The following is a 26,039-nucleotide window of genomic DNA, read 5'->3' as shown; positions in this document are numbered from 1 at the left end:
ATAATAAAGGAGAGGGGTGACACAATCAGACCTATATATTAGGAAAAGAGAATGTAGAAGCAGAGAGACCAGTTAGTAACTTTTGCTGTAGTCCAGGTGAACTATAATGAAAGTCTGAATGGGGAGGTAAGGACTGGGCAGGGAGGCAACAACATGGAGAGAAAGGAGAGGTCAAGGAAATCAAATTGACAAGACTTGGCACTTAGTTGTGTAGCAGAGATGACAGAAAGAAGAAACAGGACTGAATTCTCAGCTACTACTTATATGACTCTTGTCAAGACCTATAGTATTCAGTTCTATGGTATTCCACCTGAGTCTCAGTTTCTCCATTTGTAAAATGAAAGGGTCAGCCTCCATGACCTCCAAGGTTACTTCTATTTTTAAGTCAACCTCTGATCCTATGAGGAAGTTAGCTTTTAGCTTATGAGAAGATTGAGTTTTAACAATGTTCTATGTGGTAATAAGATGCTATGAATATATCCACACAGAGAATGTATATCAGTGGCTATAAATTTTTTTTTAATTGTGTTTTTTTTCTTTCTAAAAAACCTCACAAACCAACTTCTGTGAAGAAAGTAAAAAAGGAAAAAAATCATCAGTTGAAAAAAGGAAACTCACATCACCAAAGTAAAGTATGAAATTAATTACCTCTCTTGAAATAGTTATAGCTGTTATCAGAAGTCCATGCCAAAAGACCGTGAGACATATGGTCATGTATTAAAAATTCAGCTTGGTGGGATCTACCAGGGCTTGTGTACCTCTGTCAAAACCTTTGGGAGCCCATGGTCACTTCCCTGCCATGATTAAAATGTGATTTCAGTGATTAAAGCATGAGTTCAGTGCAAGAAATATTGGAAGGAAAAAATAAGTAAAAGTACAGCCTCTGTGGTGAAACAGGATGAAAATGAAAATGGGTTCTATCACTGAATGCATGCTGAATGCAATGGGTCAAGATAGGAAGGGTGAGAAGCTTTGGAACAGTGAAACTAAAGGAAACAAGATCATGTATCCTGTTTGAGTGAGAAATCCTAAGTTTAAATCCCATCTTTCCTACTTTTTTTCCTGTATGAACTTTGGAAAATCACTTAAATTAATTTTGAGTCCTCAGTTTCCTTATCTATAAAATAATAGGATTTGTGTAGATGACCTCTAATAAGTATTTTTCCAGCTCTTGACTGGTGATCAGATATAATCCCATGAAATCAGATTCAATCTAATATTATTCATCAGAATTTTTTCTGTTGATGGCATTCTTTGCACTGGGATAACTATTAAGCATTTATTAAGCACCTACTATTAAATACCTACATTTATTAAATACCACTAAGTGCTAAAATACTTTCCAAATATTTCATTTTATATTAACAACTTTGGGAGATAGGTTCTATCATTTCCATTCTTTAGAATAGGAAACTGAGGCAAACAGAGGTGAAGTGAATTGTGTAGGTCTGAAGCTATATACCTTCAGGTCATGAAGGAGGGGCAGCGCTAATATAGAAATGCAACTCAGGGGGTTACCTTAACATAGAATTGTATTTCAACATTATCTCTTCCCCTTCTGCCTGTTGCAGCTCTAGATCAGCAATACCTCCTTCCACTGTTTCTATCTTCCTTTAATCACTCAAGGACATAAGCAAAATAAGATCTGCTGCTGGGATTCTGAATGTTCTCATGACAAATTTCATTTTATGAATCTAGCATGGAAGAGGATTTCAGAGCCATCTAATCCAACCCCCTCAGACAGGTTGTAAGCTTTAGAAGAGGGATTTGAATATTGCTCCTCCTAAACCCAGGCCCCCTGACTCCAAAGTTCCTAGCTCTGTACTTCATTGTTCAGATTTGATAAATAAAAATAACATTACCCAGAGAAAGAAATATGGATATAAGCATGTTAATATACATAATACATATGTACTGAAATATATCCAATCTATTCTCATTCAACAAGCATTTAAGTGTCTACTATGTACCAGGAGGGTTGCTAGATGGCTCAGGGGATAGCGTGCCAGGTCTGGAATCTTTAAGAATTCAAATCTAGATTCAGAGACTTACAAACTGTGTGACTCTGAGAAAGTCACTTAATTCTGTTTACCTCAGTTTCCTCATCTATCAAATGAGCCAGAGAAGAAAATGGCAAACTACTCCAGTGCTTTTGCCATAAAAAACCCAGATTGGGTCATGAAGAATAGAATATCAATGAAAAATAAATAAACCACAACAAATGTACTAGGAATTCTGCTAGGTTCTGGAGATGCAAAGAAAAATGAAATAATTATTATTCTTAAGAAACTTATATAACAGAATTTATGAGATTTTGGATTCTCAGAGATCCTTTTAGAATCTCTCTTGTTCCCATAAAGGTACTTACAAATTGAGAAACATTATAAAATGATTCTGAAATTTTAGAGATCACTGTGGACTAAAGGAGTCAGGACCATAACTAGGGTTGTGTAGGTTAATGTTTAGCCTCAGGGCATTAACATTTAGCAAGTGCAAAATTTTTAAAATAATTTTTAAGTATTATAATTTTTAAAATTTGTGACATCCTTGTTGACAATATTTCCATTCCTCAGCTACTCTGGAGATCTCTACTGAGGGAGAACCTATGATCTGCTAGAGCAGCACATTCCACTTTTGGACAGTTATCATTGCTGAGAAGTTTATTGTACTCATTACTTTATGTATTTTTGGAAGCCACATCTTATATCAGAAATCATACTGACTCCAGAGTCAGATGATTGGGTTTCTATATCTATCACTTATGTGATCTTGGCCAGGTCACTTACCTTACTGTTACATGAGAAGAGAGGACTAGCTGACCTCTGAATCTGATTTAACCCTTTTAAGTAGACTATAAGGTACTTGAATTTAGTACCTATAACATGCTTATTTTTAATTAAACTTTATTTTGTCCAATTAAACAAAAAATCTTATTTCCCCCTCTCTCATTTCAATCTCCCCTGGGGGAAGAATTAAACCCTTATAACAAATATACATAAGCAAGTAAAGATAATTCTCACAATGGCCATGTTTAAAAACCTATGTCTGTTACCTTTCTGTCTGGAGGTATGGTAGCATGCTTTATCGATAGTTCTATTAGAATCAGGCATTATGATCAGAATTCCTTAAGGGTATCAAAATTGTTTATCTTTGTTATGCTTTTGTTATTGTATAAATTGTGCTCCATGTTCGGCTTAATTCACTCTGCATTAATTCTTTTTTTAATTAAAGCTTTTTATTTTCAAAACATATGGCATAGATAATTTTCAGCAGCACCCTTGCAAAACCTTGTGTTCCAATGTTTTTCTCTCTCTCCTAGATATCAAGCAATCCAATATATGTGAAATATGTGCATTTCTTCTATACATATTTCCACAGTTATCACAAGAAAAATCAAGTCAAAAAGGAAAAAATGAAAACAAATACAAAAATCTGCATTAATTCTTACAAATTTTCTCTGAAACTGTGCTTTTCAATCTTTCTTATAGCACAACAGTATTACATAAGCCCTAATTTGTTGAGTCATTCTTCAACCAATGAGTACCTTCTTTGTTTCTAATTTCTTTACCATGACAATAAAGAGCTGCTAGTTATATTTTTATACATATGAACCTTTTTTCCCTCTTTTTTTGATCTTTGTGGGATATAGCCCTAATAGCAGAATTCAAAGTCAAAGGATATGCAAAATTTGTTGACTTTAGAGGTATAATTCTAAATTGCTTTCCAGAATGGCTTACCAATTCACAGCTGTCATCCATAGAGCTCTAATAGGGTAGAGCCATTTTCTTTTTTCTAGTCAACTTTGCCAATCTACCGAATATGAGCTAGAACTTCAAGTCACTTTAGTTTGCATTATGTAATTGTTAGTGATTTACAACATTTTCCCCACATGGCTATTAATAACTAATGCACATTTTATATCCATTGCTCTTGATAGTACTTCTCACAAATATGGGCAAGTAGAAAAAAAGCAAGTAGCCAGGCCCATATGATGTGGTCAATATTTGGTTGATTGAAGACTTGAAAACAAACCGATTCATCGTGTTCCTAAAAGACTAGGCAAGCTGCTGAAATGATGTTGCTTTCTAGAATCCAATTCCTAAAGCACTACTAAATAAAATTCTATTCCATGACTTTTTTCCACCAAAAGAAAAATATTGGGGAAAAAAATAACAAGACAAGATGAATGGGAAAAGATGAGACTCAAGAGATAGGAACTGAATTTTTCTTTTTCTTTTTCTGGACAGGGCTGCAAGTGTTAGCTCAGAAGACAGTTTGGATTTTGGTATTGATGAAATAGACTGCGATTTGGTAACCAAATGATATTTCTTGATTTATTAAAAAACTTGTTCAGTGGGAAAATTATGGACACATAGCTGCTTTTAAAATCTTGTCTTTTGGGAATTTTAATCACTTCTCAAACTTTCCTTAACTTTATATAAACACATATAAACACATTTTTCTAATATATAATTAATTATGACTATAACATTAATATCAATAATCTATATAAGGTTATATAGACCCATTTAATTACAACATTGTTATCAAGACACACTTAGCTGAAATGCATTTTGAGGGGGACCCACAATTACTGAAGGATGATATTTTCATAAAATATGAAATATTTCCCAGGTTTCTCTTCCCCTTTATTCCTCTCTTTCCCTACTTATCATCGCCTTCTTCTCTCCCTCTCTTCTTTTCGTTATGTGTATATCTTAAACTCAGTGCATTAAAAGATTTACAGCTTAAAGAAACCTTAGGTGTCATCTTATTCATTATCTTCATTTTATAAATGAGGAAGCTTGAAGCCCCAAAATACAAATTGACTTATTCAAAATCATATTAAGTGGATCCCACTAGAATTCAAACCAAGGTCTTGTCTTTTTTCCTTTCCCTTTCATGTGGTCCATTTATTAACAGATAGTTATTGAACATTCACTCTGTGCAAGTTACTGGTATTTTGAAGGCTGGACTCACAGTAGCATGTAAATGTATGTATGGCTTAAAAGGAAGTAAAAAAGACATCTTTAACCTTTCTCCCCATCTTTCTCCAAGAGAGACTTTAATTCCTTCCGGGAGGAAAAGCAGAAGGTTGGTGCTAGAGGTGGCCATTCTATTCTTCTCAGAGAGAGCCACTAAGCTAGATTTATATCTGTCTGCTCCCTTAAATATTTTTAGTCTAAAGGATGTGATTTTCAGGTTCATTCTAACTTGTGATGACTATTTCAGTCTTCAAACTTTATATCCAAGATTTGATTCCTTTTCTACCAGATACCAATTCCATAATGAACACATATAGCAGTAATCAAAAAAAATTCATTTATCCAAATTATATGAAAATGGAAATTTTCATATATATATGAAATATACTAAGAAAGTATACCTAGAAAAATATATGCCAGACAATACAGAAAGGAACTTTCCATTGGGAGCAAGAGAGTCCTAAATTGTGCCCAAGAGGAAGTTCCCCAATAGGATAATAAGCTGAGGTAAGGGATGGAAACTGCCAGATCCTCCCATGTCAATTTCCTCCTTCTCTCCTTTTTCCTTTGTATGTGTTATTTATATACATATATATATATACACATATATATATATAGAAATTAAAATATGTAAATAAATAATATTCATATAAAAATAAATACATATAATATAGACATAATATATATAACATATTATATAATATATGTCTATATAATCCCCCTACACCTCAATAAAACACATTCTAGAGTAAAACACATTAGTAAATGACAGAGTGGATAACACTTTGTACCTAGAATAAGGAGACAATTCAAATTCTGCTTTAGATATTTACTAGCTATATAATTCTTGAGTCCCAGTTTTCATCATTTAAAAAATGGAGATAATAATTATTAGGTACGTTTCAGAATTAAATGAAATATGTGTAGGGCTTAAATGCTATTCTTTATTATCTGAGGTTAGAAACTGTTTCATCTTTGTTTTTGTATTCTCTGTCTAGCCCAGTGCCTGGCCTATAATAAGTGCTTAATCAATGCTCAGGGACAGCTAGTTGACACAGTGGTTAGAGTACTATGCCTAGAGTCAGGAAGATTTCCCAATTTCAAATTTGGCTTCAAATATCTATTACTGTGTAAAACTAGTCAGGCCACTTAACCCTGCTTGCCTCAGTTTCCGCCTCTGTAAAATGACTGGAGAAAGAAACGGCAACCTACTCCAGTGTTTCTGCCAAAAAAAAAACCCAAATGGGGTCATGAAGAATTTCACACAACTGAAAAATCACTCAATCACAACAAAATCAATACTTATATTGATTATATTGATTGATTGGTCGATGCTGTCTACATCTGCCTTCTTTTTTTCCTTCTCCTAGTTCTTTCTGCTTCTCTATCTTTTTTCATCACCCATTGGGAAATTGCCTGACCAAATATCCACTTCATTGCTCTCTCTCTCTCTCTCTCTCTCTCTCTCTCTTTTTTATGTGATTCCCCTTCCCTGCCTAATATATCTCCCTCTACTCCTCTAGCATTACTACACCCTAATTTCCTGCACATTTTTTATCACTCCTCCAAGAGCATGTTCCTTCACCCTTGTGACATCATTTTTAAAAATCAGCCTGAAAATCAGCTTTATGGGGTTAGTGTTTAAAGAGAAATTGCCAAGTTTCCCTCTTTGTGAACAATGCCATGTCTTTTTAAAAACTCATTAGGAACCAGAGCTTTACTTCAAAGACCCAGAAGAGTTACTTCAGGTCTTCACCGAGCTAGAAGAACAGAATCTTACTTTGGTACAATATTCCCAAGATGTCGATGAAACTCTGGATGATGTATCAAAAAGAGAAAAAGTTATACAAGATAAAGTGTAAGCCATCCAAAACAAGGAAGGAATTTCTAAGTTGGTCCTCAAATTTCTCACATTTTTTTCCTATCTGGGATTGGGTATTTGGGGTATTTTAAAAAATCTAATAGGGATAGAAACTGGACCTATGATTTCACTCCTAGAGGGAACTTTCAGAAATGAAAGCTCCGTCTACCAATATGGGATGTTAGTACTTTGTCTCCAACTTATAGCATTATAAAGTTACATGGGGCACTGAGAGGTTATATAATTTATGTAACTTAGCCATGAGCTCTTATCATGTTGTGTCTAATGTCAGTCTCCATAGCACATGGCCTCTGTGCAATGGGCATAAATTGCATATGACAATTATAATGCTTATTTGCAGAGAACGGGCATTGGGGGCTGTTCACAGATGTGAGCCATTATATATAATCTGATATTTTTTCAGTGTCTTCATAGATCTTGCTCAATGTTTTACTCTTTTAAAAATACAGTTCTTTGTTATAAAAGAGCTATCTCTGACAGGGATACAGATGGATATGTCTTCTTCCTGGGGTATGATGACAGAGAGTAGCTCAATACTTAAAATAGACCTACTAATTACCAACAACAACTTCTGATTTGTGTGGGAAAAAAATGAGATCAGCAGAAGGCCTAGGCAGGAAAGTGGGGTCCACATAGTGATATTTCATTTCTTTCTTTTAAAGATTGGGACCTTACCATGTAAAGTGAAATGAATGGCTATGTAAATGGTATTCAATAAGATCTATTGGTATAAATTACAGCTGCAGAGATATGAGGGACACTCTGGTTTAATTGACTGAGTTTGGGAAATCTTATTCAACAATCCATTCATAAATCATATGTTAGGATATAGAAATTTCTATGTCTAATTATTTCCTTTGGTTCTTCTTAGGTAGAGGCTGAGAGTTTTTCATTTTGACCTCAGTTCTGGGAATTTGCCCTATGAAATCTCTGTATTCACTGACTATACTGTCTCTTTCTAATTTTGTAATAGGAATAACAACATAGAAGCTCTATTGACTCAAAAAGAAATGCTTAAGAATAACTGTGCTCGAGAAGAAGAAAAAGCAGCAGAATTGGAATTAAGGTCACGGCTATTTAGTTTTGGCGAGTTTAATTCAGAAATTCAGGTAATGATTAAGCTTAATTTCCACTTCTTGTTTACAGTTATCCCTTCCAAATTGGGGAAGGTTAGAATGAAATGTCCCAGCATCCCCATAGCCCCCTAATACACATGCACACACACACACATCTCATTCCTATGTTTTGGAAAATCCCAGTAAAACTTTTTGGCCCTTCCTTCATACCAGAGAAAAGGTCTGAATTTTTTTCTTTTTTCTTTCATGGGATGTTTACAGTATCTTATTGTAAACTTTGTAAATTGTAAAATTGTAAAAAAAAAACAAAAACAAAAACAAAAACAAAAACAACCCTGCACTTCCCTGGACCTTAGTTTGCTCAGTTGTAAAATGAGGGGGATTGGACCAAATGGCCTATGGAAGATTCAAAGATTAAAGCAAAAATGACATTTGCTCTTCCTATGAGAAATATAAAGATTAAAGCAAAAATGACATATTCTCTGATCCCAAGCAATTTACATTCTGCTGGAGAAGTCAGAAAAAGCATTATAGAAAAGATACTTCTTAAGCTGAGACTCAAAAAGTGAAGATGAAAAGACTATGCATTCTGTCATGGTCTATCCAAAAATATAGAAACAGGAGATTATATGTCAAGAGTTGTTAGGTTCAGCTAGATTAGAATAGAGAGGGTATAAAGGGAAATAAAATGAAAAAAAAACTGACTAGAATGGAACCAAATTGAGAAAGGTCACAATTAAATGCCAGACTAAGACCAAAGTTGATACAGTTAGCAATAGGACATTTGCAGAGAAGTGCCCCATTAAGAAAATTATACATTTGTGAAAGGGAGGATTGGAGGTAAAGAGGTGAATTAAAAGCTTACTATGAGAGTCCAAGCAAAAAGCAACAAATAGGTTGGAGGCAGTTTGATTGGAGAGAAAAAACTGGCAACTGATTAGATGGGGAGAGAAAAAAGTTGAAGATGATCCCAAAGCTTCTAAATTTGAATCACTAGGGGGATCTTATGGCCATCAATGGAAACAGGGAAGATGACCAAAGGGTCCTGTTTAGGAAGGAAAGTTAGTTTAATTTTGGACATGTTTAACTTGAGATACGGTCAAGCAAATGCTTGTCCAACAAATAGCTTAGGGACAGGACTGGAATTCAAAAGAGAAATTGAAGTTAGATAGATAGACTTGGGAGTTATTTACATAAAGATGATAATTGAATTGAACCCATAGAATGAGGTCACCAAGTATAAAGAGAGAAGAAAGAAAAAAACAAATTCCCCAACGATAAGAGGTAGATTGAAGCAAAAAATGACTTTTTAAAAGTCCTCCTGGTTTTGATTGTAAATCCAAGACATCCAACTCACCAACTTTCCTTTCAAAACTCTATTTTTAAAAATCCTTATGGTTTCAGATTTTTTAGTTGGAAGCTCTCATGATGTATTGGAAAGAGAACTTGTTTTAGAATCAGAGTTTTCCAAAATCTGAGTAAAGTTTTCCACTTTATCCCAACAACTTTATCAAGTAAAGTTCAAACTCTGGAATTAGAGCATCTTGGTTCAATATTTTTGTTCAAAATATTCTTCAATTGTTTTCTTTATTTTTCAAGCCATGATTGAGACTAACCCAACTTGTTACCATAGAAATCACATGTCTTTCATTATGAAACTGATTAAACTCCATTTCTATAAGAGTTTAAGGAGGTACTCAGATGTATGTTTGTGTGTGTGTGTGCGCTAAAATTTCACTGTTATCAAATTCAACAGATTTACCTGAATTTCACATGGATTGGTTAAGCACCTACTATGTGCCATATACTCGGCTAGACTTTAAGGATACAAAGGCAAATTGACAGCCCCCTGCCCTCAAAGAATCTATATTCCATTAGGGAAGACAGTATATATATATAAAGTTCCAGCTGTCAGTCAAATACTCATGCAATTATATATATATGTATGTAATTAGTCAAATCAATTACACTGATGATGGATCTTTATGCTTTCTGTCACCTCTTTCTTTTTAAACTTAGGAAAAACTGATAGAATCCCTAAGTAAAAAAGTCAATCAAGTATACAAAGTCTGCATTGGAGATGTGGATATAGCCAACCTCAATCCAGTTCAAAAGTTGGTCAAAGTAGAATCTCGACTGGTGGAGCTGAGTGACCTGATTGATTCCGTTCCTAAAGAAAACATCGAAGTCATTGAGAAGGCAAAACAGAGAGAAAGAAGACAAAAGTACAGTCTATGTCTTTTGCATTCAAAACAAATAACCTTATTATTGATTTCAATTATGCATAATTTTTGGTAGAGTAGAGATAAAGATGGCAATAGAGCTACCAAGTGTGAATTCTAAATAAGGATGAATATATATATATATATATCTCCATACATTGCTTATGAATTCACTCTTCCACCATAGAGTGTTTCTTTGTCTTTTTATCACTTAGAGGTGCCTCTGTTTTGAAAAATGTAAGTTCTGGCAGATTCTAATTAATCAGCATTTAATAAGTATTTACCATTGGCTGTCAAGTTGGAAAGTTCTGGAGTTTGGCACTCAATGTGAACTATATGACTGCTGTCCAAAGAATGGCCTAGATAACTTTGGAGATATTCTTTACTAAGTTGGTCACTAAATGGAGAATTTGGGGGCCATGGTAGCTCCTAAAACCAACTCTTCAATCATCGAAGAGTTGCAAATTGTATCAGTGAAGGGAATATAGTGATAAAACAATAGGTCCTCAAATATTAATGCATCTAAGAACTTAGTAGTAAAATATCCTTTGGACAGAATTTCTGAGATCATAACTGGAAGAGTGGATAGGATGCTGACCTTAAAGGCAAGAAAACTTAGGTCCAAACCTGGTATCTGAGATCTACTAGGTATTTGACCAGGGGCAAGACACTTCATCTTTCTCTCTTTAAGTGGATCTCGCCAACTTCTAAGCTCCTTTCTAGTTCTAAATCTATGATCTTATGAATTATGAAAATCCAAGATGAGAGTAAAAACTGCATATTATGTCAAGCACCCCTTGCAAGATAATGGATTTTTAAGGAGATGTAAGAGAGTCTTACCTTGTCTGTCTCTAATCATCAGAAAGAATCAGTATTTGACTGATTTTTTTAACATTATTTTTCCTCTAAATTCTAATCTGGATAGGTGAGTGAAGAAATTTTCACTTCCTATGTAATTAACAGCCTTCCCTAACCATTACAGTTTATTAGCGTGGTATAGTGTCAAAAGTGATTGTAGAATAGGAGAAGCAGAAATAATCTCACCCAATTATTACATCTGACTGTTAGAATGTTGTTGTTGTTGAGTCATTTAGTTATGTCCAATTCTTTGTGACCCATGGACCATAGCATGCTAGGATCTTCCATTTTTCACTATGTCCTGAATTCTGTACAAATTCGTGTTCATTGCTTCCGTGATACACTCTATTTCCTCCTCTGCCACCCCCATTTTCCTTTTATTTTCAGTTTTTCCCAGAATCAGGGCCTTTTCCAATAAATCTTGTCTTCTTAGTAAGTGGCCAAAATATTTAAAGTTCAATTTCACCTTTCACCGAGTATCTTCAATTCATTTCTTTTAAGTATTGACTAGTTTGATCTCCTTGCTGTCCAAGGGACTCTCAAAAGTCTTCTTCAGCACCACTGGAGAAAGTGTTGATTTTGTGGCACTCAGTTTTTCTTATAGTTCAATTCTTACAGCCATACATTGCTACTGGAAAAAAACCCTAGCCTTGACTTTACAGACATTTGTTGATAAGATGATATGTCTTCTTTTTAGTATGCTGTCCAGATCTGCCATAGTTTTCCTCCCAAGAAGTAAGCAGATTTTAATTTCATGGCTATAGTCACCGTCTGCTCTGATTTTTGAGCCCAAGAATATAAAATATGACACTGCTTCCATGTCTTCTCTCTTTTCCAGAAAGTGATGGTTCCAGTTGCCAAGACTTTAGGAGATTTTTTTTGAAGGGGGGAGGTTTTTATGTTAAACTTCAAGTCAACTTTTACCCTCTCCTCTTTTACTCTCATCAAGAGGCTTCCTAATTCTTTTTCATTTTCTGCTATCAGAAGGTATCATCTGCATATCTGAGGTTGTTGATATCTCCACTGGCAATCTTAATTTCAGTTTTTGAATCATCCAGCTTGGCATTTCGTATGATGTACTCTAAATAGAAGTTAAATAAATGAAATGACAGTATGCTGCCTTGTTGTATTCCTTTCCCAATCTTAAAATAATAATTTATTCTATGTTCTGTTTCTTTTTGGCCCACATTCAGGTTCCTTGGGAGACTAATAAAATAATCTGGTGTTCCCTTCTCTTTGAGCATTTGCCACATTTTGTTGTGATCCACATAGACAAAGAGTTCAGTATAGTCAATGAAGCAGAAGTAAATGATTTTCTGGAACTTCCATGTTTTCTCCATAATTCAGCAAATGTTGGCAATTTGGTCTCGACTTCCTCTGCATCTTCAAAAGTCAGACTGTTTTAGTAATTTTCAGTTCACATTTTGCCAAAGCCTCACTTGCAGAATCAAATTATTTTTTAAAATTCAATAGCATTTTATTTTTCCAAATACATGTAAAGATAGTTTTCAACATTCATTTTTGTTAAGACTTTGTGATCCAAATTTTTCTCCCTCCTTCCTTTACCTTTCCTCTCCCCAAGTCAGCAAGTAATCTGATATAGATTAAATATATGAAATTATTTTAAACCTATTTCCATATTTGTCATGTTGTGCAAGGAAAATCAGACCAAAGCAGGGAAAAGCCACGAGAAACAACAAAAAAAGGTGAAAATACTATACTTTGATTCATATTCAATCTTCATACTTCTCTGTCTAGGTTCAGATGGCATTTTCCATTCCAAGAATTGCCTTGAATCACCATACTGCTAAGAAGAGCCAAATCTATCACAATTGAATACAATGTTCCCTCAGTTTTGTTCGCTTCACATAGTCTCAGTTCATGAAAGTCTTTTCAGGCTTTTCTGAATCTGCTGATCATTTCTTATAGAATATTAATATTCCATCATATTCATATACCATATCTTATTCAGTCATTCCCCAATTGATGGGCATCCACTCAATTTCCAATTCTTATCACTACAAAAAGGGCTACTACAAACATTTTTAAGCTTGCAGAATCTTCAACATATTATTTTTGGCATGTGGAATGAGAAAAATTGCTCAGTAATTTGAATATTGTTTGCTTTTCTTTAGATTTGGGATATAAAATGACCTTTTTCAGTCCAGTGGCCACTGTTGGGTTTTTCAATTTTGCTGGCATATTGAGTGCAACATCATCTTTTTGGGTTTTAAATAGTTCAGCTGGAGTTCCATCACCTCCACTAGCCTTATTATTAGCAATCCTTCCTAAGACCATCTTAACTTTATTCTCCAAAATATCTGGTTCTAAATCAGACATCATCTCATCATGGTTTTCAGTGTTGTTAAGATCTTTCTTGTGTAGTTCTTCTGTGTATTCTTGCCACCTCTTCTTAATCTCTTCCACTTCCATTTTTGTTTTTTATCAAGCCCAATTTTTTCATGAAACATTCCCTTGCAATCTCTATTTTCTTGAAAAACTCTCTTTCCCGTACTTTTTTTTTTTCTATTTCTTTGCATCCCTCATTTAAGAAAACCTCATCTCTCCTGGATATTCTCTAGAATTCTGCAATCAGTTGGATATATCTTTCCCTTTTTCCTTTCCTGTTCCTTTCTCAGCTATTTGTAAAGCCTCAGCAGATAGCTATTTTGCTTTTTTCTTTGGAATGTTTTTGTTGCCGACTCCTGTACAAACCTCTGTCCAGAGTTCTTCAGGTGCTCTAGATTGAATCTCTAAAATCTATTACCATTGCTTCATATTCATAAAGGATGTTATTTAAGTCATACCTATGTGTTCTGATGGTTTTCCTTACTTTCTAGAATTTAAGCCTAAATTTTGCAATAAGAAACTTATCATTTGAAGCCACAGGCAGCTCCAGATCTTATTTCAACTGACTATATGGATCTTTTCCGTCTTTGGCTGCAAAGTGTATAATCAATATGATTTTGATGTTGACTATTTGGTAATGTTCATGTGTAGAATTATCTTTTGGATTGTTGAAATTCAAGTATGTTTGCTGCAAAGATGCCAACTTTTGGGACCAGAATTCACTACTGGAGAGAAAATGCTGGAAAAACTGGAAACTAGGTATAGACACAACATCTCACACCACATACCAAAATAAAGTCAAAGCAGGCACATGATTTAAACCAAAAGGATGATATCGTGAGCACACTAGAGGAGCACAGAATAATTTACTTATCAGATCTATGGATCAGAGGAGAATTTATCACCAAACAAAAAATAGAAAGCATTAAGAGATAAAAGGGATAATATTTGTTATATACAATTAAAAAGGTTTTACACAAACAAAACCAATGTAGCCAAAATTAGAAGGCAGAAAGCCTGATGTGGGTGGGAGAATTTTTTAACAGCAAGAAGATCTTATTTCACAAATTTATAGAGAATTGAGTCAAATTTATAAGAACTCAAGTTATTCCTCAGTTGATAAATTGTTAAAAGATATGAACAGACAGTTTTTAGATGAAGAAATCAAAGTTATCTATAATCATATGAAAAAAATTTTAAGTCACTATTTATTAGAGAAATACAAATTAAAACAATTCTGATATAACCACTTCCCATCTGTCAGATTGGCTAATGTGGCAGAAAAAGAAAATGACAAATGATGAAGGGGAAATGGAAAAATTGTGATACTGGTGCATTGTTGGTGGAGTTGTGAATTGACCTAACACCACTACTAGGTATATGAACTGAAGATATTTAAAAAAAAAAAAAAAAAAGGAAAATGATCTATGTGTAAAAAAATATTTATAACATCCCTTTTTGTAGTGGCAAAAAATTGGAAATTGAAGGATTGCTTATCAAATGGGGAATAGCTAAACAAGTTGTGGCATGGCTATTATGGTATAAGAAATGATGAGTAGGTTGCTTTCAAGAAGATCTGGAAAGGCTTACAAGGAAAAACCATAATGTAATGTCTGAGTTAGCTTTCTGGAGGTCCTTCGGACCAGCCTTGATCTTCGTGCAAGAGTGCAGGAAGCAGGACAGCCACCACAAGGATGGTCAAAGACAGAATGTTTCTCTTCCAATCCTTCTTAGCCTTATATACCTTATTGTAATTACATCATCACAGCATACTGATTATGTGTGAACTTAGAGAACCATTACATCACCATACTAAATACTATGTATATATGTGAACTAAAGAACCATTATTAGAAAACCAAAGTGAAGTGAACAGAACCAGAACACTGTACACTGTAACAATATTGTAGAAATGATCAACTATAAATGACTTGGTTATTCTCAGCAATATAAAGATCCAAGAAAACTCTGAATGTGATTTTATGATGAAAAATGCTATCTCCTTCCAGGAAAGAACTAATGGAGCCTGAACACAGATCAAAGTATACTAATTTTTTTTTAACATCCTTTATTTTATTTTTTTATTTTGGTCTGTTTTATTTCCCAACATGGAAATGTCTTCCATAATTGCAAATGTATAACTTATATGAAATTGCTTGTCACCTCAAAGAAAAGGAGGAACTATGGAGGGAGAGAATTTGGACCTTAAAATTTTTATAAAGAAATGTTTAAAATTGTTTTTACATGTAATTGGAAAAAATTAAAATATTTTTTAAAAGTTTGCTATGACTAATGAGGAATTATCTTGACAAAACTCTGTCCCAATTCATTTTGTATTCCAAGACTAAATTTGCTTGTTGTTACAATTATCTTTTGATTTCCTACTTTAGCATTCCAATCCCCTTTGTGACTTTTTTTTGTGTGTTACTTCTGAATGTTGTAAATCTTCTTAAAACTAATTAACTTTAGCTTTGGCAATATGTTTGGTGTACAAACTTGCATGAATAATCATGTAAGTCTGTGAAACTGACCAGCTTGCTTTGGATTTGAACAGATCTCATTTGATCATTTTTGTTTATACCCCAGTATTGCTTTTCTCACCCTTTTACTGACTACAAAGGCTGCTTCATTTCTAAGAAATTCTTGCCCCTAGTAATATATGTAGTGATCACTGAATTAAATCCACCCATTCCTGTCCATTTAAGTCTACTGAAACCCAAAATGTTGAAGTTGAATCATTCCATCTTCTCTTTGACCACCTTCAGCTTATCTTGGTTCATAGAATGTTAGATGTTAACACTCTGCAGATCTTGTTATTTCTCTGGTTTAATCACGAAATCTACAAAGATTCTTAAAGCGAGTCCTCAAGTCTAATACATAGGATAATTCTTATTATGCATTTTTCTAGTAAACTCCAGAAATTCATCTAGTATAGTTTGCATGCTGCTGAATGAACCAAAATATTTAATCAATAACTGTATGTTAAGCATTAGGAATTCAAAGGAAAAAAATGCCTATTTTCAAGTCAGGTCATATAGACAATAGGTCTGAAGATAAGGCCCATTGACTCAAAGGTAGAGGGTATTGAATTTTTTTTTGGTATCACTTACATTAATAAAGTTGTGTCTTGTTTCTGATATTGATCATTTTGATTTCATGTGATAGTGCCAAGGACTGATGGCTAGAAGTTTCTTTTCTGGGTACATGTACATGTAGCAGCCCATCTGAAGAGTGTATTTTTAAAGGGGACAGCATGGGGAAATGCCCAGAACTGAGATGGAATGTCTTGCTCATAGTGGTGTGAACTCGCTTTCCTTGTCAGGAAATGCTAAAAGAAGCCCATTCAGCTATTATACACAAAAGAGTCAGCTTTCTGAGACTTATTACCATAGTTAAGGGGGTCATAAAGTGAATTCTTCTCAAGTATAATTGCATACAAAAGTTCTCCTAAACTGCTTAGCATGTTTTAAGAACCAAGGCCTTCCCAGACTCTCTCCTTAGCATCTTTAAGACAGTCCCGACATTTCAGTACACATTGTTATTCCCAAGATCCTGCTTTTATCTCCCCCATCCTCCCTTTGAGCCCCTTCCAAAGCCCTCAAAAGAAGTGATGAAGAGGCGCCTACACTACCAAAAAAGATTCTTTTATTTTGAAATGTCTAAGATTCCAAGAAATACATATATATACACACATAAATATGTGTGCATGTGTGTGTGCGAATATATAGATATATATATAAAATATAGGTATATGTACACACCCACATAGATTTATATTTTATATATGTTATATCCATGAATGTTATATCCAGGTAGGGAATGATCTTTAATGCAAACACCCTGGGATCAGAATGCTGCTGTCCTTTGTATTCCCAGCCCTGCAGTAGGCACTTAATGTTTGTGGAGTGATTTTAGGAAATTGTAATCTTTTAAAGTCATAGCTAGTATTTTATGCTTTTGTTAGTTCATCCTACATCACTTCAGGTATTCCTGGGTTTGTTATTATCTGTCATTTCTGTTATAAGCTTTCATTATTCACATGCCACAACTTGCTTAGCCACACTCCCATGAGTACATGGGGTTATCATTTTCTGCTATCATTCTATGGGAATACTTTTATAGTCTGGGTCAAAGGTAAATCTGAAGCTTTTCCAAATGGTGAAAAGCAACATCTCCCTAATATAACAGAAACAGAATTTATTCTAAACGGTCTTCTAAGTGTTCTTACAGCATTTATAAAGAACTTTTTCCCCTCTCACAACAGACTTCGTGAGGAAAAATTAAGAGAAAAGCAGAGATCCCAGGAAGAAAAAATAAGAATTGCCCTAGAAAGAGCAGTATCACAACCAAAGAAAAAGGTTTGTGTTTTGTTAACTCATTGCTGTTTTTCACCAATCAGGAGAAAAATCTTGTGTCCTAGCTATACTATTTACTAGCTTCATAAACTTCAGCAAATATTGAAGGCTTTGAAGCACAATCTGAAAAATAGGCAAAATACTTATCTAACAGCTTCTTTTAGCAGCACATATATGAAAATTGAGCTAATATAGCATTCTATATTTGGGGGAGAGAATTTGTACAAAATGAACAAATTTATTTTAAAAAATGCTTGTGACCTCATATACCTATGGTAAAGTAGCCAAAACACTTTATGATTTGGGGGATTAACATTTTAAGTCTGTTTTTAGAATGGCAATGTTTTTGGAATCACTGAAATCATTTTATATTAAACAGAAGAATGAACAGAAAAATTAACTTTTTTTCCTTTGCTGCAGATGGGAAGGAGACTTGTTTTTCGTTCACAACCTCTATCGGATATCAAACAAGAAATACTCTTTGTGGATGACACAAAGTCAAAATTACTGGAGGAACAGTTTTTTTTTACTTGAACAAAATCAACCAGACATATATCTCAATTTTCAGGCAAAAGCCTGAAAATTATTTATTTTTTTGTTAAGTTTTAAGTTTTATTTTTTAAGTAACAGAATTTTTATTTTAAAGAATGAATGTCATTCAGAGTTATATCTCCAAATTCCATTAAACCATATCTTTCCAGAACCTTTTAATTATTTTTGTAACATTTTCATTAGAGGATGGGGATTAAAAAAAAAGAAAAACAGGAAAAGTATTTCTAAAAGGCTAGTGGTTGCTTCACTGAGATCTTCCTGATTATAATCACAAATAATATGCAAAGTGTGCTTGGTAGTGAAGGAATAAGCCTTTTGAATGCATTTAATTCCTTCTGCTAAGTAACCAAAGGCCTTGAGGACAGAAGTTTAAACAAAAAACATTGTTTTCTGAATATACCCTGATCTTATTATACTCAGTTTGGCCAAAGACTATTAAGATATATGCATATATTTTAGATTACATTGATTACACAATTAAGCAACTTTTTAAGCAAAAATGTTGAGAAATACATAGACCTTTAAATATAAAATCAAAAGAAACACTTCCAAAGTCAGAATTATAAGAAAACAACTGCATAATTACAACTTCCCTTCCTGAAATCACAAATATTATTTTATCTTTACAAAAATTCTCCCAACGGGGCATGTCAATCTTCCCCTCCATCCTCAGAACATGGAAAATATCTAGTTACATCTTGACGAGAAGGCAGTTTGTCTTCTACTATTAGCTCTACAAACTACCTGTTTCCTAAGTTTGGAGTTTTTGTTCTGAATTTGAACAAATGAAAATTCCTTCTACTCGCAAAAGTTCATGGAGAACAAGTTATAGACCTATAGACCAATACAAACTGAAAAACAAACAAATCTTTATTTCTAGAAATATACAAAAGAAATCCCCACCCTACCCTACCCCAGAAAAGACACTATTCTCTCATTTCCCCATCTTCTTCCTCTTCTTCAACACCTCTGATGTAAAGGACATTATTGCACCTGCAAATAGAACTAGAATTATTTTGTTGCTCCAAGTAGGAAAAAGTCATAGCATTTATTATTGTGGCTGTAAATTAGTTTTATACTGTATTTTTAGATCACACAATTCAGAATGTTAAGTATAGAATGCCTTTTTACTATTTCTAAAGTGTTTTCAGGCTGAGGCTATTAGGTATAGGGATATGGCACTCATTTTCATTGTATAATTAATATGGCAACTCTGCTCTGTTGTGAAGAAAACAGACACAATTGCTAAATATTCATGAGAAAAGTAGGGGAATGAAATGTAGAAAAGATTTCTATTGAAAACAAATTATCTGGTACAACTTAATTTTCTCAACTTCTGGTTGCTAGCCAAAGTTCTTATAATTTATGAATATTGAAATAGGTATTCAGCTAAAACTCAGACTGTTTCATTTCAACAAAAGGAAAATCTTGAAAATAAACATTAAAGAATTTAAATCCTTTATTTGACTACTAACATAGCAAATGCATTTCCTATATGTAGGATACTGTTAAACAGTTAATGACATTAAAAAAAAAATGAAGTGAAACATCACTTAGTTTGTACCAGTACATTTCTATATTCTATGCACACTGTTTCTTTGACAGAATTACCTTATTGAAACATCACTTAGTTTGTACCAGTACATTTCTATATTCTATGCACGCTATTTCTTTGACAGAATTACCTTATTAAAACTTCACCAAGGTGTCCAGACAATGCCCCATCAATGTATTCTTCTGTATTTGCAAGCTTTTAAATAAAAAGAAATATGATTTAGCAAAACTGAATGAGGGGAAAAACTGTATTAAAAACCAACTAAATCTGGAAGAATATACTGAGGCCATTCTAAAACAATAAAACATATCTATCCACAAATGATTAAAAACAAAACGTTCAGCATTAAAAACAATTAAGTTTTATTAGTACATCTGCTCAGCCAAACAACTGATATGCAAAACTGTTACATAGTTCGCTTCAAAATGTTTGCTTTGATACAATTTTCTTTTTCTGGCAGACTCAGAATACAAGCATAGAAAACAATTAACTTAAAATAGGTTGTGATACAAAAGTTCCTTTGTAAATCATTTGTTGTGAAGTTAATAGTTTATCATGCCACAGAGACAAAGCAGTGAGATTGAGCTTTTTATAGATACTAGGGAAGACTGGAAGACAGGGAATATCTTGTAAGAAGTCTACTTTCAAAAAAAAAAAATGCTTAGCTTTCCTTTTCTTCAATTCAAATGTATTGCTCCCATAACTCTTTTTCACTGGCCATGATTCCCATTATTATTCTTTGGCTCACAAATGGAACAAAGCAAATGAAAAAGCAAACTTCTGTTAAATGGAAAAAAGCTCAAAGAAAGAATGGAAAAGAGAAAAGTATTAAAAACAATAAGGATCAGTAGCAAGCAAACTCTGTGAGGGTAAAGACCTGTGGGTTTTTTGGTCTTTGTACTCACAGACATTAGTACAGTGTCTTGCCACAGAGTAAATATTCAATAAATGTTTACTGAATTCAATGTGAAAAAAAAAATTGTCTGAAATAGAACTGAACTATTTTCCACAAAGTAAAAAAACAGAAAAGGCAAGGATTGGTGAATTTCTTCCATCAGGTATTAGATTAGTGCCACCCATGGAAGACAATCTGTCATTTGGAGCAAAGGGTGGGAATGTGATTGATTGGGTAAGGAAATAGCATTTTCTATGTGTTAAGACATTTACAAGTCTGTTTTTCACAACTTACTTTAGAGGTAATTATACTTATTTTTACCTCAAAATCCATCGGGGATTTTTTAAAATTATTTTTTAATTTTCAAAATTGCCACTATTTTATAAATGGAAGTAAAACTAACAGAATCCATTCTGCCAACTGGATGAAATAGTTACTTGGGAAAGAAACATTTTTCTTTTCTGGCATTATCTAGCTCAGGGATGGGAAACCCTTATTCTGCCAAGGGCCATTTGGATATTTATAACATTTGCAGGGCACACAAAATTATCAAAATTTAAAACCTCAAGCAGCGGGAAATTTAGCTTTCTGCTCATTGCAGACAGTTGCCTTGGCAGAACCAGAGCAAATGATTCTGATAGCCATATACAGTCCATGAGCCAGTCGTTCCTCATCCATGAATGATCTAGCTAAGAGTTGCAAAAAACCTTGCCACTGGCATCCTGATGTGCCTAGCTGCAGTCTATGTTCTTTTTAGTAGAAGTGATGGAGGTAAGAAATCTAGGTGGTTTGCAGTGGTGGTCACAGCTCACTGCTTCCCAGAGCGATCTTTCATAATAACCTTTCAATAATAACAAACCTACCAGTTTGTGATAAGAGATGAGAAAAATGGCCTATCATTTGTTTGTATTAGTCCTAAACCCATTACTAAAATTGTACCGTGATGCCTCACAACATGGCTCTACAAAGTTTCAGAGCAGAACACACACACTGGCAAGTCCAAATGAGATGGAAGTAGTCTTTGTGATAGCAGCTGAAGTATAAGCTTTACCCAATTCAGAAAGGCTCATCTTTTAAAGGATAGAGAACAGTATATAACTAAAGCAAGGGTTAATCTTTTGGAGGAGGAGGATGTAGGGGTGTGACATGGGTTCTTTTGGCAGTCTGATGGAAGGATGGAGCTTTTCTTAGAAAAAATATTTTTAAATACAGAAAATAAATTTTTTCTTGAAGATTTAATCATATGCTCCTTTAAGAAAAATATTCTTTTTTTTTCAACAGCTAATACATTTCAATTGTATTTTTACTAAAACAATATTCTAAAGAAATAATTGTGATAAATCTGTCTCATTCTTTAGAAATCATCACATTCAAACTGAAAAACTCATGAAGCATTAGGTTAAATTTTCTACAATACATTCAAATTTTGAATTTATTTTCCTGACAGTAATTTTTCATTTTCTTCTTTAGTCAATCCTTTTAATGTTATTGATCACTTGTCCATTCAGTCAAAAACAAATGCTAAATGAGAACAATTAGGTCAGAGAAAAGCCAAAATATGAAGTAATTCAAAGGGCAGCGAGAGGGCCCCTAGTAACTAAGTAAATCACAGCTTTACTACAAACATGCTCAGTCAATGTTATACCTCAAATTGCATCTCTCTGGTATTGTTGTTCAATTGTGCCCAACTTTTCATGACCCCTTTTGGAGTTTTATTGGTAAAGATACTGGAGTGATTTGCCATTTCCTTCTACAGCTCATTTTATAGATAAGGAAACTTGAGGAAGGCAGAAGGTGCTCAGAATTACAGAGCTAGCAAGTGTCTGAGGCTGAATTTGAACTTAGGTCTTTACTGTACCACCTGGTTGCCCTCTTTAAGTAAATTAAGCCTTTGAAGCCTGAAACCTACAAAGAGAGAAATTAAGGCTTCACTCATTAAAATGATAGTTACTTTCCACAGCAATCATGGACAATGCTCCAACTCTCAGAGAGTAAGTAAAGTGACCCACACTCTGCTGGATTTTAGCTTACTTGCATGTTCATGTAGCCATCCACAGAGACGAGGTAACCTTTGTACTCCATTCCCCACTTAAGCTTCACCATCACTGGCTTCCCTGTCAGTCCATTCAGGAAAGGTTTGGGATTGAGGGGTAAACTCTGTACAAAGAACAAAAGTTTGAATGAGGTAATTAATGAAAGTAATGTATCAGTTAAGAAAAAGCCATTAAGATAGCTTTCATGGAGATTAAAGCCTCTGGCCTACAATTCCAAGAATTATGTGATGGAGAGAATCATATATATCCAGAATGAGGACTATGGGACTGAATATGAATCACAACATAGTATTTTCTTTTTTATTACAGCTTTTTATCAAAACATATATATGGCTAATTTTTCAACATTAACTTTTGCAAAACCTTGTGTTCCACATTCCTCCCCTTCAGAGGGTAATCCAGTTTATATTAAACATGTTAAAAATATGTTAAATCCAATATATGTATACATATTTACACTATTATTTTGCTGCATAAGAAAAATCAGATAAAAAGAAAAAAATGATAAAGAAAACAAATGCAAGCAAACAACAAAAGTGAAAATGCTATGTTGTGATCCACATTCAGTTTTCACAGTTCTCTCTCTGGGTGTAGATGGCTCTCTTTATCACAAGATCATTAAAAATGGTCTAAACAACATAGTGTTTTCAACTTTGTTGTTGTTGGCTTGGTTTTTTCCAATTTTTTTCTTTTTGATCTGATACTTCTTGTGCAGCATGATATATGTGGAAATATGTTTAGAAGAACTGCACATGTTTATTTACATTGGATTACTTGCTGTCTAGGGGAAGGGAGGAGGGAAAGGAGGGAGAAAAATTTGGAACACAAGGTTTTACAAAGGTGAATGTTGAAAACTATTATTGCATATACTTTGAAAATAAAAAGCTTTTTTTTTTTTTTTTTTTAAGATAGCTTTCATGGGATCTCAAGTAATAGAAGGAAGATCAGAATTCATTTAGCCCAATATTTTTATTTGACAGATAAACAGAGTTCACTTCCCCATTCTATACTAAACTACCTTATATTATATCCAGTATTTCCTAGTACCCAAACTGTTCCAAGTCTAGCTACATTAAACTCCTTTAATTTTCGTTTTGCTGAAATGGATAAATTGACATTAGTTTAGTCAACAGCCAGATTCCCAGTCCTCTACCAAGCCACTAGAATGATAGAAGCTCTAGAAAGTCCACCCTATCATTTCACAGAGGAAAACACCAAAGCGGAGACTAAATGCTGCTTGAGGGCAAGGACTGCCCTTTGTCTCTTTTTGTATATCCAGTGCTCAGCACAGCCCCTGGCACAAAGCAGGCACTTCTATTTCCTGAAAAATCCCACAGCTAAAATGGGGCAGACCAGGGACAACTGCAGGGTCTCTATTATGTCTTGCTAAGTTTACAACCTACCATCAGTCATGGGAAGAGGACATTAGTGAAGAAAAATCCCCACAGATATTTACACTTAATTTTTTTTTTTTTTGGGGGGGGAGAAGGGCTATTGTTTTCCTTTCCGGAAGAGGACCAGAACATCAGGAGAATTGGATTTAAATGAGGAAGGTATAACTAAAAACAAAATAGCCAAATTAAGGAAAAAGAGGAAAATGTATCTTTTTCTGAAGATGAGGACACCGAGACCAAGACTAAACCAAGATCAAGATTCTTGAGGGTTTAGAGGGAGCAGATTGGGCAGCCAAAGGCCGACTAGATCTGTGCTTCTCCAATTATGAGAATCCTGGGAGACTGAAACCTTTATAGAGGCTTGGAAAATGCAAAAATTAACTTTTATTTCTAAAATGGCAAACCTCTACAAATGTAACAGTTTGGACAAAGCCTCGACCATTTAAAATAAGATACCGAACACCACTGGAATAGAGAATATGAGGATTACTTAACCTTGGATTAGTTTTTAAATTTACACATAATTGCAGTAAAACAGCATCATTCAGAGAGCCCCAAACCCCTGAGTTAAGTCGGTGGGAGGCTCCTTCCAGCTCCAAATCTAGGAGGCCTCAGTTTCTCGGTCTGCACCGGCCCACGCGGTCAGTGAGGCTCCCTCAAGCTCTAAGGTTTGCTCTGGGCTCTCCAGGACCTCAGTTTCTCGCTATATAAAGTGAGGGGATGGGCCCCTTCGGCCCAAGAGGATCCCTCCGACTCCAGCCCTAGAAGGCCAGTACCGTCCTGCAATCAAGCAGCTGCGAAATCCCTGAAACCGGGAAAAGTCCCACGAGTCTACGGAAAGTTCCTTCTGGCTCCGCCTCCCCCCCCGCCCATGCTTAGAAATGGCCGCTTCCAGGAGGTACTAAAGCCGAAGACTTGGGCGATACCAACTGAAGTTCGGGGGGAGTGTGGGCGAGGAAATGGGGGCACATAACAGACTCACTACCCGCTCTTCTCGCGAGACCGGGGGGGGGGGGAACAAGGAAGAAAGGGCCGAACGAGGCCGCTCCCGCCCCCCAGAGCAAATGAATGGGCAAGGCGGGAAGCGGGAACCCGTGCGGACGTTCTTCACGCCGCTACCACGGCCGCCGCCGCCGCTGCCGCCGCCACCGTCGCTGCCGCATTCTTACCATCGTAACCACTGAAGAGCGCCACCGGCCTCCCGCCGCTGCCAATTCTCCTGTCCCCACGTGAAGTGAGTCGCCGTCGCCCCTGCCTCCTCCTCCTTCTCGCCGGCAATCGTACGGAAAGCAGAGAAATGGCCGCCAGCCGGGAGCGTGAACTTTCACCCTTCACCCCGGATCCTTGTCACTGCTCTCCTCCCCCGCTCTCCACCTCCCGGGCCTCTCGGATTGGATGGAAGCAGGTGGGTGGTGATTGGATGCAGGGTGGGAGAGACTCGTGCTGGGGGCTACTCATTGCGCACGCTCAGGGGGCTCAGCGCGCCTGCGCCGAACGCATCCAACAGCCGTTCGGGTCCGTTAGACCCTCCGTGCGTCCGCCGTGTCCTCACGCTCTCCTCAAACTCCTGGGGCAGGTTCCAAAAAACTTTCCTTCCTGAAGGGGCGTGATTATTGTTTTTTTTTCTGTACCTTAGTCGTGGAAACGGCCCCTCCTGACCGGACGCTGCCTCTGCGGACGGGTCAGTGCCCCACAAGAGGCTTCTTGGAAGAGGGGGCGGCCGTAGGTATCGAGACTCCGGGGCCTGCTTGTTGGTCACCGCGGAATTGTGGGGCGCCCTTCGGGGGGCGGGGAAGGAGCCCCAGCCCCCACTTTTGTGTGAAGTCTTTTGGTGTCTGAGCCTCGAATTCCTTCTCAATTAA

General features: G+C 35.4%; 2 protein-coding genes across 2 annotated transcripts in view; one reads left to right on the top strand and one right to left on the bottom strand.

The window, feature by feature from the left end:
* CCDC38 (coiled-coil domain containing 38) overlaps positions 1 to 18,430 on the top strand; it is a 47,036-nt gene extending 28,606 nt beyond the window's left edge. The window contains exons 12-18 of the mRNA XM_052001103.1: positions 573 to 627; positions 4,248 to 4,311; positions 6,692 to 6,843; positions 7,841 to 7,976; positions 9,963 to 10,168; positions 17,637 to 17,730; positions 18,148 to 18,430. Of these exons, the coding sequence (XP_051857063.1) occupies positions 573 to 627; positions 4,248 to 4,311; positions 6,692 to 6,843; positions 7,841 to 7,976; positions 9,963 to 10,168; positions 17,637 to 17,730; positions 18,148 to 18,261 (821 nt within the window). The 3' untranslated portion in view covers positions 18,262 to 18,430. The remainder of the gene's footprint in view (positions 1 to 572; positions 628 to 4,247; positions 4,312 to 6,691; positions 6,844 to 7,840; positions 7,977 to 9,962; positions 10,169 to 17,636; positions 17,731 to 18,147) is intronic.
* A 701-nt stretch (positions 18,431 to 19,131) lies between these two features.
* Positions 19,132 to 25,461, bottom strand: SNRPF (small nuclear ribonucleoprotein polypeptide F). The gene is made up of 4 exons (XM_052001104.1): positions 25,347 to 25,461; positions 22,761 to 22,886; positions 19,965 to 20,029; positions 19,132 to 19,272 (listed from the first exon to the last, which is right to left on the bottom strand). Exons 1-4 carry the CDS (start codon positions 25,347 to 25,349, stop codon positions 19,206 to 19,208), a joined length of 261 nt encoding a protein of 86 aa, XP_051857064.1. The 5' UTR covers positions 25,350 to 25,461; the 3' UTR covers positions 19,132 to 19,205.
* Between the last annotated feature and the right edge of the window lie 578 nt (positions 25,462 to 26,039).

The sequence above is a fragment of the Antechinus flavipes genome, chromosome 5 (assembly GCF_016432865.1).
Source record: "Antechinus flavipes isolate AdamAnt ecotype Samford, QLD, Australia chromosome 5, AdamAnt_v2, whole genome shotgun sequence".
Taxonomy (NCBI): Eukaryota; Metazoa; Chordata; class Mammalia; order Dasyuromorphia; family Dasyuridae; genus Antechinus; species Antechinus flavipes.
This window is presented reverse-complemented; position numbering and strand designations above follow the sequence as displayed.